The 23,843-nt window shown below is 45.9% G+C and overlaps 1 protein-coding gene across 1 annotated transcript in view; it reads left to right on the forward strand.

Annotated features, from left to right (window-relative positions):
• The window catches only part of LOC121002875 (sulfotransferase 2B1-like), a 51,470-nt gene that overhangs the window by 9,829 nt on the left and 17,798 nt on the right, over positions 1–23,843 (forward strand). Inside the window, exons 3-4 of the mRNA XM_040434513.1 lie at positions 9,926–10,134; positions 15,842–15,968. Coding sequence (XP_040290447.1) covers positions 9,926–10,134; positions 15,842–15,968 — 336 coding nt within the window. The remainder of the gene's footprint in view (positions 1–9,925; positions 10,135–15,841; positions 15,969–23,843) is intronic.

Raw genomic sequence — 23,843 nt, forward strand, 5'->3', positions numbered from 1 at the left:
CACCGCCTGCCGCACGGCGGTGATTGGAAATACACATGATGTACCCGTACGTCATGTGTCCCCAAGAGGTTAAAGTGCTTTTATGTTCAGCCGCTTTCCTCTGGTGGAGTAGAGAAGTCAGGTGCAATCCAGGCCTTGTTCATTTTGATAAAAGTCAACCTGTCAGCATTTTCAGTTGACAGGCAGATGCGCTTATCAGTTACTATGCCCCCAGCAGCACGAAATACCCGCTCTGACAAAACGCTGGCAGCAGGGCAGGCCAGCACCTCCAAGGCGTAGTGTTCGTGCCACGTGTCCAGCTTGGACACCCAATAGTTGTAAGGCACAGAGGGATCATTGAGGACGTTGAAATGGTCTGCTACTTACTCCTTCACCATCTTTCAAAACCTTTCTCTCCTTGTGACACTAGGCCGCGCATCAGGGTGAGGTTGCTGGCTGGGTGTCATGAAACTGTCCCAGGCCTTGGAGAGTGTTGCCTTGCCTCTGTTGGAACTGCTGTGTGTTCCCCTCGTCTCCCCTCATCGGCTGCCCAAGGAACTACTTACTCTGCTGCCAGCGTTGTCAGCTGGAAATTTTTTGAGCAATTTTTTCACAAGGACCTTCTGGTATTGCACCATTTTGCTAGTCCTCTCCATCACAGGAATGAGAGATGAGAAGTTCTCTTTGTAGCTGGGGTCGAGGAGGGTGAACAATGACTCTCAAGCTCCTCATCCTTTTCCTCCTCTTTGGGCCATCCACGCTGAACAGATGGAATTAACCTGCTGTTTGTACTACCCTGTGTAGCGGAGGCAACCGTCTCCTGCTCCTCCTCCTCATCATCTAATTCGTGCTAAGAAGACGAATAGGGGGTGGTCTGGCTATCACCCTGTGTACTGTCTTCTCCCATTACCACCTCTTCCACATGCAAAGCGTCCTCCATTATTGTGAGCAGCGAGCGTTTCAGTAGACACAGAAGTGGGATGGTTACACTGATAATAGCGGCATCGCCGCTCACCATCTGTGTTGATTCCTCAAAGTTGCGTAAAACCTCACAGAGGTCAGACATCCATGCCCACTCGTCGCTTGTGAATAGCAGAAGCTGACTGGAAAGGCGACGACCATGTTGCAGCTGGTATTCCACTACTGCCCTCTGCTGCTCACAAAGTCTGGCCAACATATGGAACGTGGAATTCCAGCGTGTGCTCACGTCGCACAACAGTCGGTGAGCTGGCAATTGCAGCAGTAGATGACTTTCGGAAATGGGCACACACACTGCGCACCTTTACCAGTAGCTCAGGCAAAATGGGGTAGGTTTGAACACGTGGGCTAGGCATTGTATCTGTGTGAGCTTGCGGAGCGCCAAAGCCGCCACCAAGTTACGGCCATTATCAGACACAACCATGCCTGGTTCTAGGTTTAGTGGCGAGAGCCACAGCTCAGTCTGGTCCCTTATACCCTGCCACAGCTCTGCGGCCGTGTGCTGTTTGTCACCTAAACATATTAGTTTCAGCACGGCTTGCTCCGCTTCCCCACTGCAGTGCTACACTGCTTCCAGATACTGACTGATGGCTGACTTGTGCTGCAAGATGATAATTCAGAGGTAGAAGTGGAGGAGGAGGTGGAGGAGGAGAAGTGGGGGTTGCAGCCACTAATGTATGTGGTGGCGGAAATCCTTATGGAATTGGCACCTGTGCCAAGGTACGACTCGCTCCTGGCCTCCACAATGTTCATCCTGTGTGCCGTCAGGGAAATGTAGCGCCCCTGGCCACAAGCACTTGTCCATGTGTGAGTTGTTAAGTGGACCTTCCCAATAACTGCTTTGGTCACGACACGGGTGATGTTACGGGACACATGCTAGTGTAAGGCGGGGACGGCACACCGGGAAAAATAGTGGCGGCTGGGGACTGAGTAACAAGGGACCGCTGCCGCCATCAGGCTGCGGAAAGCCTCAGTGTCCACAAGCCTAAATGGCAACATTTCCAGGGCCAGCAATTTTGAAAAGTGCGCATTTAGTGCTATGGCCTGTGGCTGGGTGGCTGGGTATTTGCGCTTTCGTTCAAAGGCCTGCAGTATGGACATCTGTACGCTGTGCTGGGACACAGAAGTGGATGTGCTAGCTGATGGTGCTTGCGAAGGTCTAGGTGCAGGGTGGGAGGCATCTGGGCCTGCATCTTGGACAGGGGATTTGCCAGCACCTAACACAGGGAAAGAGGAGGCAGTGATGTGACCCGCAGACACTGATTGTGGACCCAGGCGAGGTTGCTAGTGTTCATGCCCCTGCTCATTTTTGTACAGCACAGGTTGCAAATGACAATTCTTTTATCGTCTGCACTTTTCTCAAAAAGCGCCATACTGCGGAACACCTACCCCTTGGCAAGGGAGATTGCAGGTCTGTTTGGTGTGGCCCGGCTTCTCCCTTTTGCCACCCCACTGCCTCTTCCAGCCTGTTGCGGTTCTGCGGATCCCTCCCCCTCTGTACTGCTGTCCTCGCTTGGCTTGCCACCTTCCCAGGTTGGGTAAGTGATTTCATTGTCCACCACCTCCTCTGCCACTTCTTCACTCTGGTCATCCTCCTGACTTGTTGACCTAACAACAACCTCACTTATTGACAACTATGTCTTGTCCTCATCATCAACCTCTTGTGACACTATTTGCCATTGACTTATTGGCAACTGTGTCTCATCATCATCATCCACCTCGTGAAACACTAATTGCCGTTCCCCACCTTCATCTTCTTGTGACTGTGGATGCTTAAGAGCTTGGGCATCGGTGCACACGATCTCCTCATGTCCCTCTTCAAGCGGGCTTGGCGAGAGTCCCAAATCAAGGAATGGCGATCAAAAGAGCTCCTCGGAATATCCAAGTGTGGGATCACTTGTTTGGCAAGACTCTCCTTGGTGGGAGGAAGGAGGATCAGGGTCAGGATTCTGTTGACCAGACTCTTGGCTACTGAGACTGGACTTTGTGGAAGACAGGGTGGTGCTTAACCGACTGGAAGCATTATCTGCTGCAATCCAACCGACCACCTAGTCGCACTGGTCTGACTTCGAGAGTGGTGTCCTGCGCCGCCCTGCAAACTGGGACATGAAGCTAGGTATCGTGGATGAGTTGTTTCCTGTGCTCTGGCAGCAGGCACAGTTTCACCACGCCCAGGGCCACGGCCTCTGCGTGCACCATCAGCAGCACGGCCTCTTCCCCGTGCCTACTGCTCACCTTCTGCATATTAAATTGTACATGTGCTTTACACGTCACACGTACACTAGCGCAGGTTTTGTAAGTGTATGCGCAAATAAATGAGACAATGTCACAGCTATTTGGGATGTGCAAACGTTATACAGGCAATGTAGCGCAGGTTATATCACTGCCATCAGCAGCGAAAAAAGTAGACTAAATGTCACTGATATTTGTGATGCACAAACGCTGTACAGGAGATGTAGCGCAGTTAATGTCGCTGTCACCAGTGTCGAAAAAATGTAACTGAATGTCACTGATATTTATGATGCGCAAACATTATACAGGAGATGTAGCGCAGGTAATCAGTGATGAGTGCATGGGCAATATTCGAATTTGCAATATTTCGCGAATATTTGTCATATATTCGGGAATTCATGATCTCTAGTCATTATTTTCTTGATTGCGAAAATCCGCAATCGGAAAATTTGCGATGCCAAAATTCGCAATCAACACTACTCTTAAAGTCAAAGATATTGCAGCCTTCTCATTGGCCCACAAGCAAGAAGCAGTGGGGGATCATGGGTACTGATGAAAAAAAATCTAGAATATTCGCGATTACGAAGATATTGAACACTGAGTGGTATAAATCTAAGTCCTTAGGTCTTTCAGACCTTGGTCTTTCCAAACGCAACATCTTTCAAGTGCAATTCTTTTAGTGCACATGCCGAATTATACCAGAATTGGACCAGAAGGGGACCTCAGGTAATTACAGACATAGTTACTGCAAACAATGTTTCACTTTTTCATCTTACTCTTCTCACTTTTCCACAACCTCCTGAAATACCCCCACATCCATTCACCCAGCAAGGAACTATTCATCTCTTTCTCCATCTTACCTTCTCATCTGACCGCTTGCACAAATCTGTTTGGCAACGTAAAACACTTCCTTCCCAAACACACACAGATACCTCATGCCCTCTCTTATTCTCATCTATTAACAGTTTCTCTGCTTCTCCTTACTGCTGGTGATATCTCTCCAAATTCAGACCCCTCAGCAAATCCCCACTATCACCTCCATGTCCCAGTACAAATTTCCTTCTAGAAATTTCTGCAACCCCTTAAACCTAATAACTATTCCTCTGACCCCTGCTACTTTGGTTCCTCTTGCAGGAGCATTATGGAATGCATGCTCTGTCTGTAACAAACTATCCTACATTCATGATCTTTTCATCTCTCAAAAACTTTCCTTTCTGGGTCTCACAAAAACATGGCTGACACCCTCTGACACCTCCTCCCCTGCTGTACTCTCATATAGTGGATTTCATTTCACTCACCCCCCCGCCCCGGCTGCAAACATGGTGGAGGAGTTGGTCTTTTCCTATCAGACACCTGCTCCTACAGCCCAACTCCACTGCCACCCTCCATTACGCTCACCTCATTTGAAGTAAACTCTGTTCACATCTACTCTCCCTCCAACCTTCAATTAGCTGTCATTTCCTGCCCCCCAGGCCCAGCCACCATCTTTCTTGACCACTTTAACACCTGGCTACTACACTTTCTTTCTGCCGACATCCCCACTTTCATCATGGGTGACTTCAACATCCCTATTGACACCTGCCACTCAGCCGCCTCTAAACTCTTATCACTCTCTTCCTCCTTCGGCCTCTCACAGTGGTCTTAAGCTCTTAAGCTCCCACCCACAGAGATGGTCACACTCTGGATCTTACCTTTACCCACCTCTGCTCCCTGCTACAACATGTCAGGTGCATATGTATTGCCATCTTGTGTAATCTAACAATGTATTTTCCATTATATGTATTTTCTATGCCTGTTTCATATATTATGCTATAATTTCCATGTACACCAGCAGGTGGCAGCAATGTGTTTAGTTCAGTTTAGCATAGCTAGACTGGAATAGTTCATTCCAATCTAGCTCCCCCTCTTCTAGGAGCAGAAGTGGGCTGGTCCCACGCCCTGCAGCAAGGGAGGGAAGAAACCAGTTAGATCCAGTGTGTACCAGCCACCCCGGCTAGGGGAAGGCTGTGTTAGTAGGAGCTCCCAGAAACAGGGATCCCAAGACAGGATCGAGTCTCGGTTGAGGCCAAGATCACTCTTCCCAGCCTGAGCCATCAGCCTCAGCTGGTTGACAAGAAAAGCAGCCATCTCCAGCCTCCAGGAAGAAGCATTCCCTGCGAGCAGAACTGTGAGTGTTTAATCCAAAGTCCAGGAGAAGCCAAATACCTCCTTCAGCTAGTCAGGCCCATATCAAGCAGACGACAGACAGAGCAGAAGATAAATACCTGCCAGATTCTCCAGGCATATAGTATAGGAGCAGAAGAGGCATTAACCCCTGCCATACATTGCCAATACCTGCTGGGACCTAAAGACTATTGCTGTACTCATATGGATTTATGCTGCACCCATTAAGTAAAGACAAGTTGGATCATATTATCTGTGTGGATTTCAATTATTCCTCAATTACTCCTGCTAACCACACTCAATTTATTGCATGTGAGCCAGGATCCAGGAGTCCAGCCGTACCAAGGTAGGAGACACCGTTGACATTACACAGAGACATTATCCCCCTCTGGCATTCCTCACTTGGTACGTGAGTTATAACATCTTAAAGGGCTCTGTTACAGTACCTGCGCAAGCTGCAATTGGAGTCACAAACTAAAAACTATTAATATTGCGCCAGTGTGCATCTGTCCCAATCCGGCTTACTGCATATATAGATTGTAAGTCCTCACGGGCAGGGCCCTCTCTCCTTCTGTACCAGTTTGTAACTCGTCTTGTTTATGCTTAGTGCAATTGTCTGTTTTATGTATGTGCAATGAGCTGGACCGTGGGTGCAGTTACACGGGCGCCAATTATGCAGTGGGTCAGGATATGGGTATAATAGTCTATGGTTTTGTTCGTGATGCCAATTGCAGCGTGCGCAGGGTACTAACACAGGGCCCTTTAAGGTGTTGTAACTCACGTACCAGGCTAGGAATGCCAGAGTGGTGTAATGTCTCTGTGTGGTAATGGCAATAGTGTCAACGGTGTCTCCTACCTTGGTATGGCTGGACTCCTGGATCCTGGCTCACTTGCAATAAATTGAGTGTTGTGCTAGTAGGAGTAATTGAGGGATTTGGTAGCAGTAATTGAGATCCAGACTTTTGGTAAAGTTCAAACTTGTCTTTACTAAATGCAGCTTTCATCCATGCGAGATACAGCATTAGTCTTGGGTCCCAGCAGGTATTGGCAATGTGTGGCAGGAATATATATATTTTGCTCTATCATGTGCCTGGAGCTTTTGAAGGAAAGGGATGTCTGCTTGTTGCTCTGTAATGTGGCAGGAATTTATCTTCTGCACTATCTATCATCTGCTGTCTACACGCACACCCTACCCCTAGCAGGGGGTAGGTTACACTAACCTAACTTCCTCTCCACCCATGAGGCAGGATGTGGGAACATTCCACACCTCCTCACAGAGAGGGGAGTAAACTGGAAGGTACTATTCCAGTTCAGAAATACTAAACTGACACTAAGTCCTTGCCAGAACACATTGCTGCCACCTGCTGGTGAACATAGAGAATTACAGCAATATATATTTAACAAGGATTAGAATGCACATCTGTGAGGAAATTACATGAAATTACACAAGATGACAATGTGAATACACTTAAGAGATTGTAGCGGGGTAAAATAGTTTTTGTAACATAACTCTGGAATGTTACATTCCCCCTTACTTCGAGTTAAGCCACCCTCGGCTTATGCTTAGGAGGGAGAAGAACCAGCTCTGGGGTACCCAATTAATACAAAGTGCTGCATGTATTACACATAAGACATACATAGACAAAACATATAACGGCTATCCCAAGGTTCCTGCCTGCATGAGTAGGGTGTCCTAAGTAACAGTTTCCCTCTCTCAGTATAACCAGTGAACCAAATACTGCACTAAGCAAACATTACTGACTGACTTTGTAGTGTTATGAGCTCTGTAAACACCAAAGAAAGCATGGGGATGTCTTTACTCTGTAATCCCGCCATTATGTAATGGAATGCCCGCAAATGAAAGGGTGGCTTATAGCATGATCACTATGGTGACTATGGGTAGCTAAATGTGGTTCTAAGGCTTGAGGTACCATACCTTAGGCAAAGGCTCAGAAGTGGAGTAATTTAGCGTCTCCATGCACTTCTGGCAATGTCACAGGAGGAGGGTAGTATAATCCCATGAAACTCCTGGAAGAAACACCTCAGGATGGGAGCAATCCTGAACATAGAACAAGGGGGAAGGAGGGGTCTATGACTTCTAACCATTCCCGAAGCAGCAGGGGTACCCGTGTAGTTACTGGACCTGCCAGGACTCACCACTTGGTCCTACCCTGGGTACCCGGGATATATGACTCCAGATGTAGGCCATTAGTATTAAGCGTCTGCATAAAGGCAGTACAGAGGAGTGAGAGAACAAGAGCTGAAATGTAAGGCATACTAGAGTAAGTTGCTACATTTCTGGTTAAGTGCAATGTTAAGTGCAATCATCACAATAAGTGCATTAGGTTCACATTGTGGCACCTGGAAAAGAATACACACAATGGGCATGTTATTCTTGAACGTTGCATAACCTGTAAACATGAAAATAAAATTAGTGCAAAAAAACAATATGCAATTATTAGTGCAATAATACGCTCAAATATGACTTGAGTCCTTTTACTTGAAGTACTTGACTGTGGACAGGAACAATAACAGTTAATTGTAATCCATTGAAACAGGTAAGTCAATTGTAATCCACAGGAACAATAAAGTTAATTATAATCCACACAAGGTAGTGCTTAATTTCTACAATGGGTAGTTTTCCTCACAGGAAAGTCTGGAAATCTTCCTCCTGGATCCCATATTTGAGGACACAAAAGTTCTTTCTTAACCTGGGTGCTCTCAGCAGCTGTAATGGGGGTAGGTTACACTAACCTAACTTCCTCTCCACCCATGAGGCAGGATGCGGGAACATTCCACACCTCCTCACAGAGGTGGGAGCTAAACTGGAATGTACTATTCCAGTTCATAAATACTAAAATGACACTAAGTCCTTGCCAGAATACATTGCTGCCACCTGCTGGTGAACATAGAGAATTACAGCAATATATATTTAACAAGGATTAGAATGCACATCTGTGAGGAAATTACATGAAATTACACAAGATGACAATGTGAATACACTTAAGAGATTGTAGCGGGGTAAAAGAGTTTTCATAACATAACTTTGGGATGTTACATATGTATATCCCTTATCATATGTACAACGCTATGGAATGAATGGCGATTTAATAATAAATAATAATAATAATATAGCACTATATTCTAGATATTTGCGAATTCTGGAAGTGCCAATATTTGTGATAAAAATTCGCGATCAACACTACAGGTAATGTCGCTGCTGTCACCAGCGGCTAATAAAAAATTACAGGGAATGTCACAGCTATTTAGGATGCGCAAACGTTATACAGATGTAGCGCAGGTAATGTCGCTGCTGTCACCAGCGGCTAATAAAAATGATAGAGAATATCACTGATATTTATGATGTGCAAACATTATACAGGAGATGTAGCGCAGGTAATGTCGTTGCTGTAACCAGCGGCTAATAAAAAATTACAGGGAATGTCACAGCTATTTGGGATGCGCAAACGTTATACAGGAGATGAAGCGCAGGTAATTTAATTGTCCGCAGCGGACACCGTCTACGGAAAAAGTACACTGGATGTCACAAATATTTTTAGTATGCGCACGCGTTAAACAGGAGATGTAGCGCAGATAATGTCGCTGTACGCAGCGTCTACGGAAAAAAAGTACACTGGATGTCACAGATATTTTTAGGATGCGCATACGTTATACAATAGATGTAGCGCAGGTAATGTCATTATCCGCAGCGTCTACGGAAAAAGTACACTGGATGTCACAGATATTTTTAGGATGCCCAAACGTTATACAGGAGATGTAGCGCAGGTAATGTCACTGTCCGCAGCGGTTACCGTCTACAGAAAAAGTACACTGGATGTCACAGATGTTTTTAGGCTGCGCACATGTTACACAGGAGATGTAGCGCAGATAATGCAGCGGACAAACAATTGCAAGCTATTTACCGCAGGTTGCGCTAATAATATATATTGCTGCCAGACACAACAATAGTCCTTAAAAGGACTTTTGGGTCTCTAACACCAACGATGCCTAACAAAAAAATAAAATTCAATTCCCTACACTATCTGTCCTTTCTACAGCACATCTCTGCCTGACTAAGACTGGCCGAACCATGTGTCATCGGGTGCTTTATAGCACCCGATGACGCGTTCTGGCCAGCCAAACACTGTAATGCCAGTAACCAACATGGCTACAACATTACAGTGAGTGGCAGTACTTACCTGCACGTTTATTAGATGCGTAGCAGCCAACAAATGTGCGGGGAGGAGACTTGAGCATCGTGCTCGAGCACACGGGGTATTCGGCCGAACACCACGATGTGCCGAGCATCGCGATGCTTGAGCCAAACTGGTGTTCGGCCGAGCATGCTCGATCAACACTACTACAGAGCAGAGAATTTGAGAGGTTGACATGATTCTAGCTAATTGAGTGGGGTACCAACTGGGCAATACACTCTTTCAATCCTTCTTTACCTTTCCTCTTGGCTTCATATTTGGTTCAAGATAAATTGCACCCAATGAACAGTAAAAAAAAAAAATAATAAGTTTGTGTTACCAACTACACCATATATTATCAAATAATTTTGTTTTTACAGGCACAAACTGGATGATAGAGATATTAAGTTTACTGAGGACCAATGGAGACCCTACCTGGAGCAAATCTATTCCTATCTGGCTCAGATCTCCATGGTATGAAACAATAAGAGGGCAGTCACAGATCAAGGATGTCGTTTCTCCAAGGGTGCTTACTTCTCACTTGCCATTCCATATTTTTGCTAAATCTTACTTTACATCCAAAGCTAAGGTATGTAAAATTATTTAACATGAAATATAAAAATGTCGTTTTTAAGTGAAAGATTTTAGCACTTATGACACTAACACTGAAATCACTTTTCGTAAAACTTACAACTTTGTAGTTATCTAGTGTAGTTGACAAAGTAAAAACCAGTACCATTCTTAAAAGCTGTGACGATCCTTTATTCCAGAGCACATACAAATACTGTAATTATGACACTCCTACTGTAAACATATTTCGGACAAACTACATGTCCTTCATCATTACAAAATTTGTGTTTGTAATTAAGGACATGTAGTTTGTCCAGAATGCATTTACAGTTGGTGCTGTGATTATTTGTATGTGCTTGCTGTACTCAAGAATAAAGCATCGCCATAGCTTTAAGGAACGGTGCTGGTATTTACTTTGTGGATCGCAAAAGGTCACAAATCGGACTACAACAGCGCTCGTCTGGTACAGAGAAGGCACAGGTGAGCTGGAGCTTACTTTTGCATACTGTAGGAGAGTACCTGGGGTGGTGGTAGACGGGAGGTACCTGCCACCGGGGGTCCTGGCCCCGGTGGAGTAAGAGCCGGAAAAGTGCATTTTGCAGCGGTTATGCTGTTAAAACAGCGGATCCGGGCTGGCTCTTACTGGGAGCAGGCAGATGTGCCGGTGGGTGCCTGTCTCCCCACGGTCCACGGCAGGTTTTGCAGGGAAGGGTTAAAACCCGACCAGCAACAAGGGTGTGGTGCGCAATGTGGAGCTTCTTTGTTCTCTGGCTGTGAGAGTGAGAAGTGGAGGTGAGCTGGGCTGTGTGCTGAGGCCTGTAAAGGAGTGAGCGGGAACCCGCAGCTGAAGCCAGGAGGGATCCGTGTTCCGTGGCTAAAAGCCGGACCCAGGGACTTACTTCACCAAGGAGAAAAAGGTGACATTACTCCTGGCTTTAAATAGACTTTGTTTTATGTGACGGAAACAGGCCTCAAGTAGCCTGCAGCAGGTTTGAGGCCCATTCAGGGACTTGCTGTGATTGAACTATTATTTTGCTGTTGTGTGTGACCACCCTCCCTATGAACTGCACCGTCTTTCACTTGTATGCACCGTGTGAATAAACAAAGCATTGGCCCAGATTCAAGAAGCACTTGCGCGGGAACAAGTGTGATTTGCGCCGCGCAAGTACTGATTTGCTCCTATGCAAATTTGCGGCTGATTCTGTAAACCAGTTAAGCCTGAAATGCGGCCATTTTCCCGCGCACGCAGCCTAGCTGTTCCTGCGCAATTTTCGTGCAATTTTGCGCGGGGTGTAAGTTGCGCCTTCATGGAATTCCCTCAGCGAATATGCAAATTAGGTACTGCCGATGATTCAGAAACATGCGCGTGTGATGCGCATCTTGCGCTGGAAGCGTGCAAGCTTTTTTCCCTGGGCAAACTTGCTCCTGTTAAAAGCAGGGGCAAGTTAGCAAAAGATGGCCAAATGTCATCTGAAGGAGCTCGCAACTTCTGCAGCACCTAGACAGACGATCTGAACAAGCAGAGCACCCACATTTTCGGGACCTCACATCTGTGCACCAACATGCCAGGGGCAGCTATGGTTCTTGATATTCTATTGACTGAGCCGACTCGTAGGAGGGCACGGGAGAGGATTTACAGAGGGCGCTACAACCTTTTTCAGATGACTGATACTGAGGTGTATCGCATGTTTCGCTTTAGCCCTGAAGTCATCCTTGAGTTGGTAACAATCCTGCAGGATGACATCAGCAGCCCGACCCATCGGGGACAGGCAGTGCAGCCACTGGTGAAGGTAGTGGCAACCCTTCATTTTTTGGCAACTGGCTCATTTCAGCGCACAGGTGGAGTGGTGGCGGGGATGTCCCAATCCAGCATGAGCAGGTGTGTGCACCAAGTGATCCCTGCAATACTCAGACGAATGGGCACACAATTTATCAAACCAACCACGGCTGACGTGCGGCAGAAGGCAATCAGTGATTTTTATTTATTAGCCAGATTTCCACGCACTGTGGGTGCAATAGATTGTACCCATGTGGCACTACGCCCCCCCCCCCCCCCCCGGCACCTCGAGCATATCTACTGCAACAGGAAACATTGGCATTCGATAAATGTGCAGATGATTGTGGATGCACATGGCCTCATATGGCATGTCCGTGCCAAACACCCAGGGTCAAGCCATGACAGTTTTATTTACCGACACAGCCCCATCCCAACCGAGTTTGACCAGAACATGTATGGAGACAGCTGGCTGATTGGTGAGTGACATGGGTGTCAGGTATGACTGCCCCCCCCCCATGATGCACACATCACAAGGGGCACATGCACGACTAACATCCTCCTGTCTTTTCCCTTCCAGGTGACTCTGCCTATGCCCTGGGACCTCACATGATGACCCCATTTCGTAACCCTCAAACACCAGGAGAGGAAAGATATAACGAAGCCCATGCACGTACCCGTGCGGTGGTGGAGCGCACGTTTGGCATCCTTAAATCTCGATTCAGATGTCTGGATAAATCAGGGGGGACCCTATTGTATTCACCCAACTTTGTATGCCAAATCGTAGGGGCATGTAGTATTCTCCACAATTTAGCTCAAAGAAGGGGCATGCACATTGAGCTACGCAATGACCTTACCCCCGAACCACGCAACCCCCCCCCCCCCCAAGAAACACTACCGGATCTTCTGAGGGAAGAGCAATCCGGAATGGTCTTGTGGAACGTCTCTTTGCACATTAAACACACCCTGATCTTGTCACAAGTATAATGCATGTATGTACACCACTGTAGTCCCTAGCACACACCCGACACATGCACCCCCAATTGGATTAGACCCAACAATACCCCATGGTATTAGGGAGCAGCAACGCCGCGTCAAGGCTCCAATTATGTTGCTGTCCATTCATACACCTTTCACATGGCAGAGGGTGACACCCCTTTTCCAGCAGGAGTGCCACCCCCCCCCCCATTCACACACCAGTCACACTGTAGTATACACTCCTCACCGTGTGTAGGGACTACAAATAAATATAAAAACTCATATCCTGAGCATATAAAAAAAAAATAATCTCATACCCTGAGCATATAGAAAAATAATAAAAAAAATCATATTGTGTTGAGCAAAAAAATGTAGACATAAAATTATTTTTTGGTTTTTTTCTTTGGGCCAAGGGTGCCCCGGCTCTGGCTCCTCAATCTCCGTGGTGCGGAGGAGGCATGGGGTGGGGATGGAGGGGTGGGGGGAGGAGGGGGGGGGGAGGAGCATCAACCCCTACTTCCACACTCCTTGCAGGTGGTGGCTGCATGCCCTCCATGGCGTTGGCCAGGCGGGCAAGGATGGTGTTGGTCTGGGCCAACATCCGCATTTGGCGGGTGGTGGTATCCCGCTGATGCCGGCGGGTAACTCTCGCCTCCTCCTGCACTGCAGCGGTGTTGGCCTGCACCGCAGCTGTCATCCTGCTTAACAAAGCTGGTGTGGTCTCCAGAGCCACCAAGCAGGTGACTATGGCCTTAGAGTTGCCACTAATTTCCCCCAGGCTCTGTGCCACATGTTTGTCCCGGTCCTCATGCAGGGTGAGGGCATGCTGCATAGAGGTGGAGGTGGATGCCATGCTGTCCGCCAGACGACGCACCTCTCCCACCATGGCCCCTATATGGCGGGTCTGCAGGGCCTGCTCCTCCAGCAGACCGTCACGGAGGCTGGAGGATATATGCCTCGTTTTGGACAGAGCCTTCCTGGGAGGAGAGGCTCGGCCACGGACAGAGGGAGAAGGGGAGGGGTCCACAAGGGAGGGGCTTGCCCTGGAGGGGCTTGCCCTGGAGGGGGATGACGTGCTGGGCGGGGGGGTGGTGGGTTGCACAGGGATGGTGGTATCCTCCTGGAGGGAGCCAGAGTCCTCTTGGATGAGGAAAAAGGAATCCTCCTCCAATACCACTTGCTCCTCCATACTTGGCCCCGGTATGATCTCCTCCTGGACCAGCATAGCCAGAATGTCCATGGGGCCTGACTGGACCCCTGGCTCTGGTCTGGATGGGCTGGGTCGAGCCGCAGCCGAAGACGGCCCAGCTTCTTCTTCCTCATCACCACCTGTGGATGACACCAAAACGACATATTTTGCTGGTGCAACACACTTCTCATATGTTCACTTGTACCCCCTCCCATGATGCACAGCAGATATGAAAGAAAAATAACTTACCAGTCCCCAAGTTCCCAACAGTGGAGTCGTACCCTTCAAGTCCCTCCACCTGCTCCTGCACGAACGTTTGTGCAATAAGCTGCTCCTCCTGATTGAGCCGGATCATACATCGCGGACCACCTCCCGTGCCACCGGTATGCTTCCTGATAAGAGCCAGTTTTTCACGGACCCTGCGCCTCATATCATTTAATTTCTTCTGGATGTCATCCCAGGTACGCACTTCATTACCCAGGGCATTGATGTCCAGGGCAATGGCTTCATATATAGCCCTCCTTTGGGCAATGGTGGTGTTTGCCCGCTGGGCACCATATAGGACTTCCTTATGCTGCTGGAGTGCAGCAATCAGGATGTCCATCTCTGCAGCCACAAAGTTGGGCTTCCTTTTTTTGGTCCCTTTGGGAGGTGCCATGTCTTGCAAAAGGGCTGAATTTCCTTGCTCAGGGGGGGTAGGAAAAAGCAGGATGAAATTCAGCAAAGAACCTGCGCAAGTCTGCTCCTATTTATTTGCTCAGTGCAAGCAGCTGAGCAGGATTTGCCCTGAAATTATGCTAGCAAACCTCTGCTGAGCCGAAAATTCCTCATTTACATAAGGGCACACCCACTTTGACTTGCACGGCCTTGCACCCTCAGCTTTGCCTTAAACAGGAGCAAATTAAATGAACAAACGATTCCTGAATCAGGTGGCAATTTGGCAAAATTGCTCCAGCGCAGAGAAATTCAGCTGAGCGGCTCAGGTGTAAGTAATGGGCAAATCTACCTGAATCTGGGCCATTGTGTTTTACACCAAGACCAGTTTGTGTTGCCTCTATACTGCACTCGCTACCACTGCCTACCAGAGCGGATACCCACAATACCTAGTGTGGTTGACAGTGCTTGTTGCCGTCAAGTCAGTATGCAAGACAGAATCATGAATAATCATATTTGGTTAAGTGGAGCTTGGGAACAATCAGGCAGCAAAGTATAAAGTTGTTGGACAGGACGAAGACTGGTTTCTGGACAGATCATCAGTACCCCCATGCTATATTCTTTGTTTTTATGATTTTTTTTGCATGAAATTTCCTGTTTGGCTGCCAATACACAAGCTGTTTTAATTAATTCCTCACAGAATTCTCCCTGATCTGTTTCACAAATTTCTTCTGCTTAATAAAAAATCATAAATTTGGCAAAAAACTGGGGCATGGTGCTTTGCATGTAAATCAATGGGTGTCGGATCCATTTTTTATTTTGTTACTGACATAACCGGACACAAAACCACAGCTTGTAGTGGTTTTGTGTCCGGTCAATAAACTGAACAAATTGGAAGGTAATGCATCCTGATCTGGTTTGTTTTGTTTTGTCCCCAATGAATTGGGAAGCGTTTTGCCCCTCTGCCGGATCTCAAAACTGGAATGCAAAACGCATATGTGAAAGTAGTCTTAAACTTCTGCTATGTCACATGTTTAAAGAAATGGCAGGTACATTTTAAAATACATGATAACCACACATTTCAGTATGCTGAACTGCTATGTATTGACATTTGCTAATTCATTCTAATAGATCATATACATTATAAGGAACCCTAAGGACATTGTAGTGTCTTTGTTTTATTTTAACAAAATGATCTGCCTCTATAAAGATCCCCAGAGCTTCCCAGAATTACTTGAAGATTTTTTGCAAGGCAATGGTGAGTACATAGTGTCTGCTACATTTTTAAGTATGAGTTGCCGTTTGGTGTTGAGACTGTACTTAAAGAGGTAATCCCATGATTAATGTAAAAATGAAAATCAGACATCATATAGTAACTTAAAATCTCTTTGTAAGGGCTCATGCACATGACCGTGCAGCGTTTTCAGGTCTGCAAATTGCGGATCTTCAAAACATGTATGGCGTCCGTGTGCGTTCTACAATTTGCGGAACGGAATGGGCGGCCCATGAAAGAGAAACCTATTCTTGTCTGCAAAACGGACAAGAATAGGACATGTTCTATTTTTTTTTTTTCAAGGATGGAACTGAGCATGTGTGTCCACCTCAACGAGGTGGACAGAGAAATAAAGAAAAGAACAAACAGGAGACACTATGCAGATAGATTTTATTGAGTAACTCAGTGGCTATAGAAATTTTTTAATCACATGCAATTATTAAAGGTCCTGATTTGATAAATGTAGAATATTTTCCATTGGACCATCCCTTTTAAAAGGTTTAAGTATGCGCCTGACATCATCTTATGCCGAACATTGAGCTAATTATTAAATTACATATTTTTATTTTTTGTTAAACATTTTTCTACCTCCTGCCAGGCTTGCTATTAAAACTTGCATCTTTTTCCTGGAGTGGAGGGGGCAAGGAACAATGGTCCTCCTCCCTCTCCTATGCATTTCATTCAGAGTCTGCACTCACAGCCATGTGGCAGTCTTCAGGGTTCTACAACTTGCCTGATACTGTCTGTTCCTGCTCTGCCATGTCCTCCAGACCTTATGTATGTAACATAGTAACATAGTATATAAGGCCGAAAAAAGACATCTGTCCATCCAGTTCGGCCCGTCATCCTTCAAGTTGATCCAGAGGAAGGCAAAAAAAAAACAACTGAGGTACAAGCCAATTTTCCCCACTTACGAACCACAAGGACCCCTCTTTAGTAGTTATAGCCTGTAATATTATTACACTCCAGAAATTCATCCAAGCCCCTCTTGAATTCTCTTATTGTACTCACCATCACCACCTCCTCAGGCAGAGAGTTCCGTAGTCTCACTGCTCTTACCGTAAAGAATCCTTTTTGAGGTCATCTACAATTATGTAGAGTGACCTGAGTAGCCTGAGCCAACATCCAGTCTGGAAACTTCTCCTTTAGGCCTCATGCACACGGCCGTGTTCCGCGGCCGAGAGCGGTCGTATACGAGTGTATCACTGTACAGCAGCGGTGGCATGAAGCGCACGGCGTCATAGCAACCAATGACACCGTGCGCTCCTGCTGTCAGAAGGAATCCCGGCCAGGTTACCATGGACCGCTCTCGGCCGCGGAACACGGCCGTCTGCATGAGGCCTTAATGTGATCCAGTCCTGGTGTTCAGCAGATCATTGGCATTGACTGGAGATGATGTGTGTGGAGAAACTTCACCCAGTGTGAAGCCACTGTGACCAAATAAGACGCACCTAATATAAATAAATAAATAAAATAGTCTCTGGTACGTTGCCTTTTTCTGCGTCGCAGGTCCCAATCGTGAAGTGGGTACAGTTCACATAAATCTCAATCCTTTTTCTAGTTGGACCACGCTGCTCCAGAAGGCAGGAAAAACACCACTTTAGACTCCTTCCAATAATCCGTGGATACAGGGAAGCAGGCCACAGAAAACAGCAGAATCTTCACTCATTCGCCTCTGTCAGACACCAAAGGATAGCCACAATAGTGAAATACCATCACATAAACGGTTACATATTGTTATTCCGTTTATGTGATGGTATTTCACTATTGTGGCTATCCTTTGGTGTCTGACAGAGGCGAATGAGTGAAGACTCTGCTGTTTTCTGTGGCCTTTTGCTTCCCTATATCCATGGATTATTGGAAGGAGTCTAAAGTGGTGTTTTTCCTGCCTTCTGGAGCAGCGTGGTCCAACTTGAAAGAAGAAATATGATGCACCTGATGGTAAGACGCACCCCAGGTTTTAAAAGAGGTAAATAAGAAAAAAAAAAATGTCATCAAATTCTCAAATCAGACCTCCACATCAGGATCAGAGATCCTCTCCAATTTAGAATCCTCCTTGTCAGCCATCGATTACAGAATACGTTGCCAGGAAACAACCCTACACGCCCAGCAGTTCACTGGTGTGCAAGCTTAATTCTTACCTAGCTAAGTTGTTGGCGGTGCAGTCACTGCTGTACCATTTAGTACAGTCTGCTGCCTTTAGGGAACTGATGGTGTGCGCTTTGCCTCTCTGGAAGATACCTAGCCACTATTACTTCTCCCAAAAATTCATCTCTGCCTTGTACTCTCACGCCATGGCTCCCTAGGATTCTTGCTGTGCATTCTGCACAATTTACAATAATATGCCCAGTTATGTGCCCCCTCACAGAATTATTCCCAGCTGTGTCCCCAGTAATATGCCCAGTTATGTGCCCCCTCACGGAATTATGCCCATCTGTGCTCCCAGTATTATGCCCAGTTATGTGCCGCCCTCACAGAATTATGCCCAGCTGCGACCCCAGTAGAATTCCCAGTTATGTGCCCCCTTGCGGAATTATGCCCAGCTGTGCCCCCAGTAATATGCCCAGTTATGTGACCCCTCACAGAATTATGCCCAGCTGTGCCCCCAGTAATATGCCCAGTTATGTGCCCCCTCACAGAAGGTAAAAAAAATAAACTCCACATACTCACCTTGTTCTTAGCAGAAGCACCAGCAGGACATCAGCTGCTCTGGTCTGTGGAGGAGGAGGAGCCAAGGCTGACTGCTGGCCAGCCCCGCCCCCGCACAGACCAGAGGTGTAAAGAGTCGGCAGGGGGAGGAATGATGGAGCAGGGAGCCGATACCGGCGATGGCTCTCTGCTTCATCATTATAGGCAACTGTCTCTGCGTCCTATGGAAGTGAGGACAGCTGCCAGAAAGCGGGACATACCTCCCCACATACCTGGACCGTGCGAAATCCTCTGTAATCCGGGACTGTCCAGCCAGATCCTGGATGGTTGGGAGGTATGCTCACAGTAAATGCTGGTATGCTGGTAAAGAGTTCTTATGAGTATATGGAGCTATAGACATGTATTACTTATAATCTTTAGCATTCATTATGGTTTTCCAATTTGTCTGTAAAAAATGTTGACTGTCTGGGAATTTGAAATCAGTTGTACAGAAAAAAATAAATTCTGGTTGGCAACCCCACTGCGATGTGCGCTACAGTCTGTAATACACATGGCAGGCTGCTGGCCCCGCTACATTCTCATTATCATAATAATGACTTATGTAGCACAGATCGTAGGCCGGGCTGTCATTATATGCACAGTGCATAGTAAAAGGCAATCGGCCTACAGGGACTTTTCCCGATGGACTACATTTTCAATCTGCCCCTGTGTACGGTAATGGATTCAGTGACCGGGTCAGTTGTAGAAAATAAATAAGTGGAGAATAGGAGTAGTAGTACACCCAAAAGTATCAAGGTACAGTTCCAAACAAATCCCAGTGCAGTTCTTCCTCAATTGCAATGTATGGACAGTAACAATGGTGGGGTTTGTGGCACTCCTCGCCATCTTTCTAAAGTCTGTCTCTCTGCAAAACCTTAGGCAGGAAATTTAGGTTTTTGGTATAGGTTCTGTAATTCCTGGCTGAAGGGTACAGATTTAAGACATGGCTGGCCAAACCATCGCAAAGTGTGGAAGGGTGTGATATTCTCTCTCACAGCAGCAAAATCTATCTCTGCCATTAACGTGCACAATAGCTTACTGTATGACTAACAATGCACAACGTAGCAGATTGGGGACCTTCTAGTTTCCTTTCTGTCTGTCTCTCTCTCACTTTAGGAATAGCTTACTTGAGTAGTTGTAGTTTCAGAGATGATGGTTTTCTGAAACTCAGACCTAACTCTGAGGAGCTCAAGCAACATAGGCCATCTCTCTAGCACAGCTAGCTTGCAAACCCGTCTAACCAGAGGAGTATCCAGGTCAATCTCCTGGCAATCTAAAAAGGACTGAGTCAAGAATTTTAACCCTGACCTATCAATACAGTGCTATTAGGTACACAATAGTTCAGGTAACCTCAGTCTCTGAGACTTCAACTTCAAGGAAGCGATTCTACTACCAGAGAAAAGGAGATAAGGAGGTCCAGAGCACATAAGACTGCCGGTATTCAGGGAAACATGGGAAGGGGAAAACACCTTTAATCACCTCTGGCCCCTTTACCCAACCTTGACCCATAACAAACAACACAGACAACTGTATCATTTTATTGCTGGATGGTGATCGGCCACAGCTTCTTTATTAAAGCGGCAAACCTTAATAAACCATAATATCAGAGCAGTATGCCAAACGCTGGGCTCCCAGCGGGCAAGTTAAACCGTAATCATCAGAGCGATATGCCCACCGCTGGACTCCCAGCAGGCAAGTTAAACCGTAATCATCAGAGCAGTATGCCCACAGCTGGACTCCCAGCGGGCAAGAACGCCATCTGCTCCCACCATATCTCCGCTGTATTCAAATGCCGCCACGGAGGAGACCCGTTCTCCAAACGGGGCTCCGACCACCACCCAGCGGAACAGGGTCTGTTTAAAACCTTCTTACAGGCCGGAAAAGGAATTACCGACTAACATACAAAACGCCAACATGTACCATCAAAAACCAATGCCAATAAGAAAACCGGTTGATGAAAACGGGGGATAGAAACCCGTGAGGAGAACATAGCCCAACCCCCATATAAAATACTAGTCAAACCACCATGAAGGACAGCGTAAAGTTCTGGTGTCCCGTAAACAAGCAGATATACCGGAGCTGGAGAGGGTTCCGAAGAAAGCATGGAAGGGGTTTTGAACCCATGAACACTACATGCCAAGCAAGTGTCTTACCACTGAGCTATAGCTTTAGACACAAGGCAACACAACTCCCATAAATCTACCCACAGGGCCGAGCCACTAAAAGAGGAGATCCCCTGCGTCCGGGAAAAAGAAGGTTAGAGAGGTCGTTGATCCAGCTGTAAGCACTACACTATATAGCTGCAACATCCGAAACGGTGACAAACCACCACCCCATGATCTATACCTTTTGTATTGTATCCCTAATGCATTCCCAAATATAGCCCAGACACAACCCACCTGGGAGATATCACCAACCTCCTAAAAATGACCGAGATAAACGTACGTAAGAACCATGAGGTCCAAAGCTACGGAATAGGCCAGGGAATTATCTCAGCTGGGTCTCCAGCATCACCGCGCCCCTGGCACAACGCTATACCAACCACCTGGAATCCCGGATCCCGTTCCAGAAACTTCCACCTCTCGACAACCAAAAACGCCCACCGGGCCGAGGTCCTCTCTCCGAACCCACGGAAGATATCCGAAATGCGAACGCCACGACCTGAAAGAAAAAACAATTAGCCTGACAGCCACCACATAGAGGATCAATCATATAACTAGCCACAGAATACCTCTATTCCATACAAATTACATTTTATTTTTATTTTTTTATTCTTTTATTCTTATCTTTTAATTATGTGTAAATTAGATATATATTTCCATTTTCCATATTTATTTATTTTCTGAAATGTAAAACCACAGAGGAAAAGGAATTGAAGCCCCACCATAGTAAAGTCATAACCGAATAACCAACTAAACGCCGGATCGAAACCGGGCGGAAGAGATTCACTGGCTCGTAATGTATAGATGGGTCCTAAGCCCTTTAAAGCTATAACCCCATAAAAACCAGGGATAAAACCAAACGCTGTGCGGCCTCGAATGAAGAGACAAACACCTTGGATGAAATATCAATAAGTCAAAACAAAGGCTGAAGGAGACGAAAGATGACTTACCAAAGTAAATACTCACTTATTACAACCGCATCGCCAGCCACAAATTGGAACGATGCATGAAAATTATATTTTGGAGGGTCAGCATGCCGGCCTGTGAAGGCCAAAAGAGGACCAATCAGTGTGTCTGATCCGCTCCAAAACCGATAAGAACGGGATATGAAAGGCTGCAGATAAAAGTGAAATTCCATGAATTGTGTTTGCATCTTTTTAAAGCTCTACCCTGAGCGACGAACGAACGGACACGGATATCCGCTTCCGTCTAACTTCCAATTATACCTGAGACCCGGATCCTACAATATACACCCAAATAGAGGCAGCGGAGCCACGTACAAACCCTGAAACCGCTGAGCACAATACCGCCGAGCCGAAAAACACAGCTGCACTAGAATAAGGCCTCCTGTACCGCACACATCGCGGGGATCCCCCTCGGATTCGTCCATACTGAAACCCACCGAACTAAAGAGAGAGTCCGAAATCACAGCTTCTGCATCATAGCCCAGAGCTTAGAAAATAGTAAATATACAAAGTTATCTCTATTACTGAATGTTTCTGCCAGGATTCAAACACCACCCTGGTATACTAGAAGCAAGTATGGCAACCACTACACAAGAGGGATATCTTTTCATGCCCCTTTTTTTTTTTTTTTGCACCTGTATATATGAATAAAACCATGCCATATATGACAGTATTGAAAGCACAAATAGAACAGATTAAATGATTATTATTATTATTATTCTCATTATTATTATTTTTTTATTTATTTATTTTTAATTTTTTTAAATACTCACGGCATAGTGCCAAAGGTAGGAGCCCAACAGGAAGTACTACTTTACACAGGAAAGAAACCAAATATACTATGTTCAATATATTATTACGGAATATGCGAAATTCCACGGCATATTATGTCATCCCTTGTATATCTATACACTATTTTATTTTAATTTTTTTTTTATTATTATTATTATTATTTTTATTTTTTTATTTTTTTTTTATTATTATCATTTTATTTAATTATTATTATTATTATAATAATATATTTTTTTTATATATACCCATCTACCGGGAATGAACCAAAGGCTAAAGAAGTACCTAGCCATAATACAGCTAAAATAAAACCCTTTGTATCGTGGGGTAACAAATAACCGAAATTGAACCCCCGCCGACAGTAAAAACCTTACACACCACCGTATAGAATAACTCACCGTATATAAAAAGTAAAACCGCTGGTGAACAAGTAAACATTATTTTTTTATTTTTGAGGCTAAAGCGGTTTGAACTAAGAAAGCCTGGATGTTTGAGCTACCAGCTTGCAGTACAAACATACGGCGACACTATATATCACAAAATAAAAACCCATAGCGTACCATCTATAGCAGTGATGGCGAACCTTTTACAGACTGAGTGCCCAAACTGTAACCCAAAACCCACATATTTATCGCAAAGTGCCAACACGGCAATTTAAACTGAATACTACAGTCCAGTATAGTATATCCTCCATGTACTTTATCATTTAGCTATAATAGCCCGCCTACATTCAATGCACTGTCTGTGCTGTTCATAGTGCGCCCTGCGCTGATGAATGGCAGGAAAAGTCTAAGGCATACTGGTACAACATAGACTATTTCCAGGGCGTGGGTGCCCAGAGAGAGGGCCCTGAGTGCCGCCTCTGGCACCCGTGCCATAGGTTCGCCATCACTGATCTATAGAATGATCATATAGCGTACGAGATACACGAGCGGATATAGAACTAAAGTTCCTACGGGGATATGAACTCACAAACCCCATCCCTTAGGCAATGAACTAATTTTAACTATATTTTATTTAAATAATTTTTATTTTTTTATTTTTACTGTATTGCTATATACTGTATTGCTATAAAGTAGCAAGCTAAAAGAAATATAAGAGTTATAAACCCAAAAACGTTGCACATGAAATTACGTAACGCTGATCTAAAAGAATGACTCGGGGAAAGTTTTTTTTTTTTTTTTTAGGGTGCACGCATCCAAGAGTGTGCATTGGTACTCACCAGGCGTAGTGTAATCAGGGACGGCGCCACCGAA

Source organism: Bufo bufo, chromosome 1 (genome assembly GCF_905171765.1).
Source record: "Bufo bufo chromosome 1, aBufBuf1.1, whole genome shotgun sequence".
NCBI classification, from domain to species: Eukaryota; Metazoa; Chordata; class Amphibia; order Anura; family Bufonidae; genus Bufo; species Bufo bufo.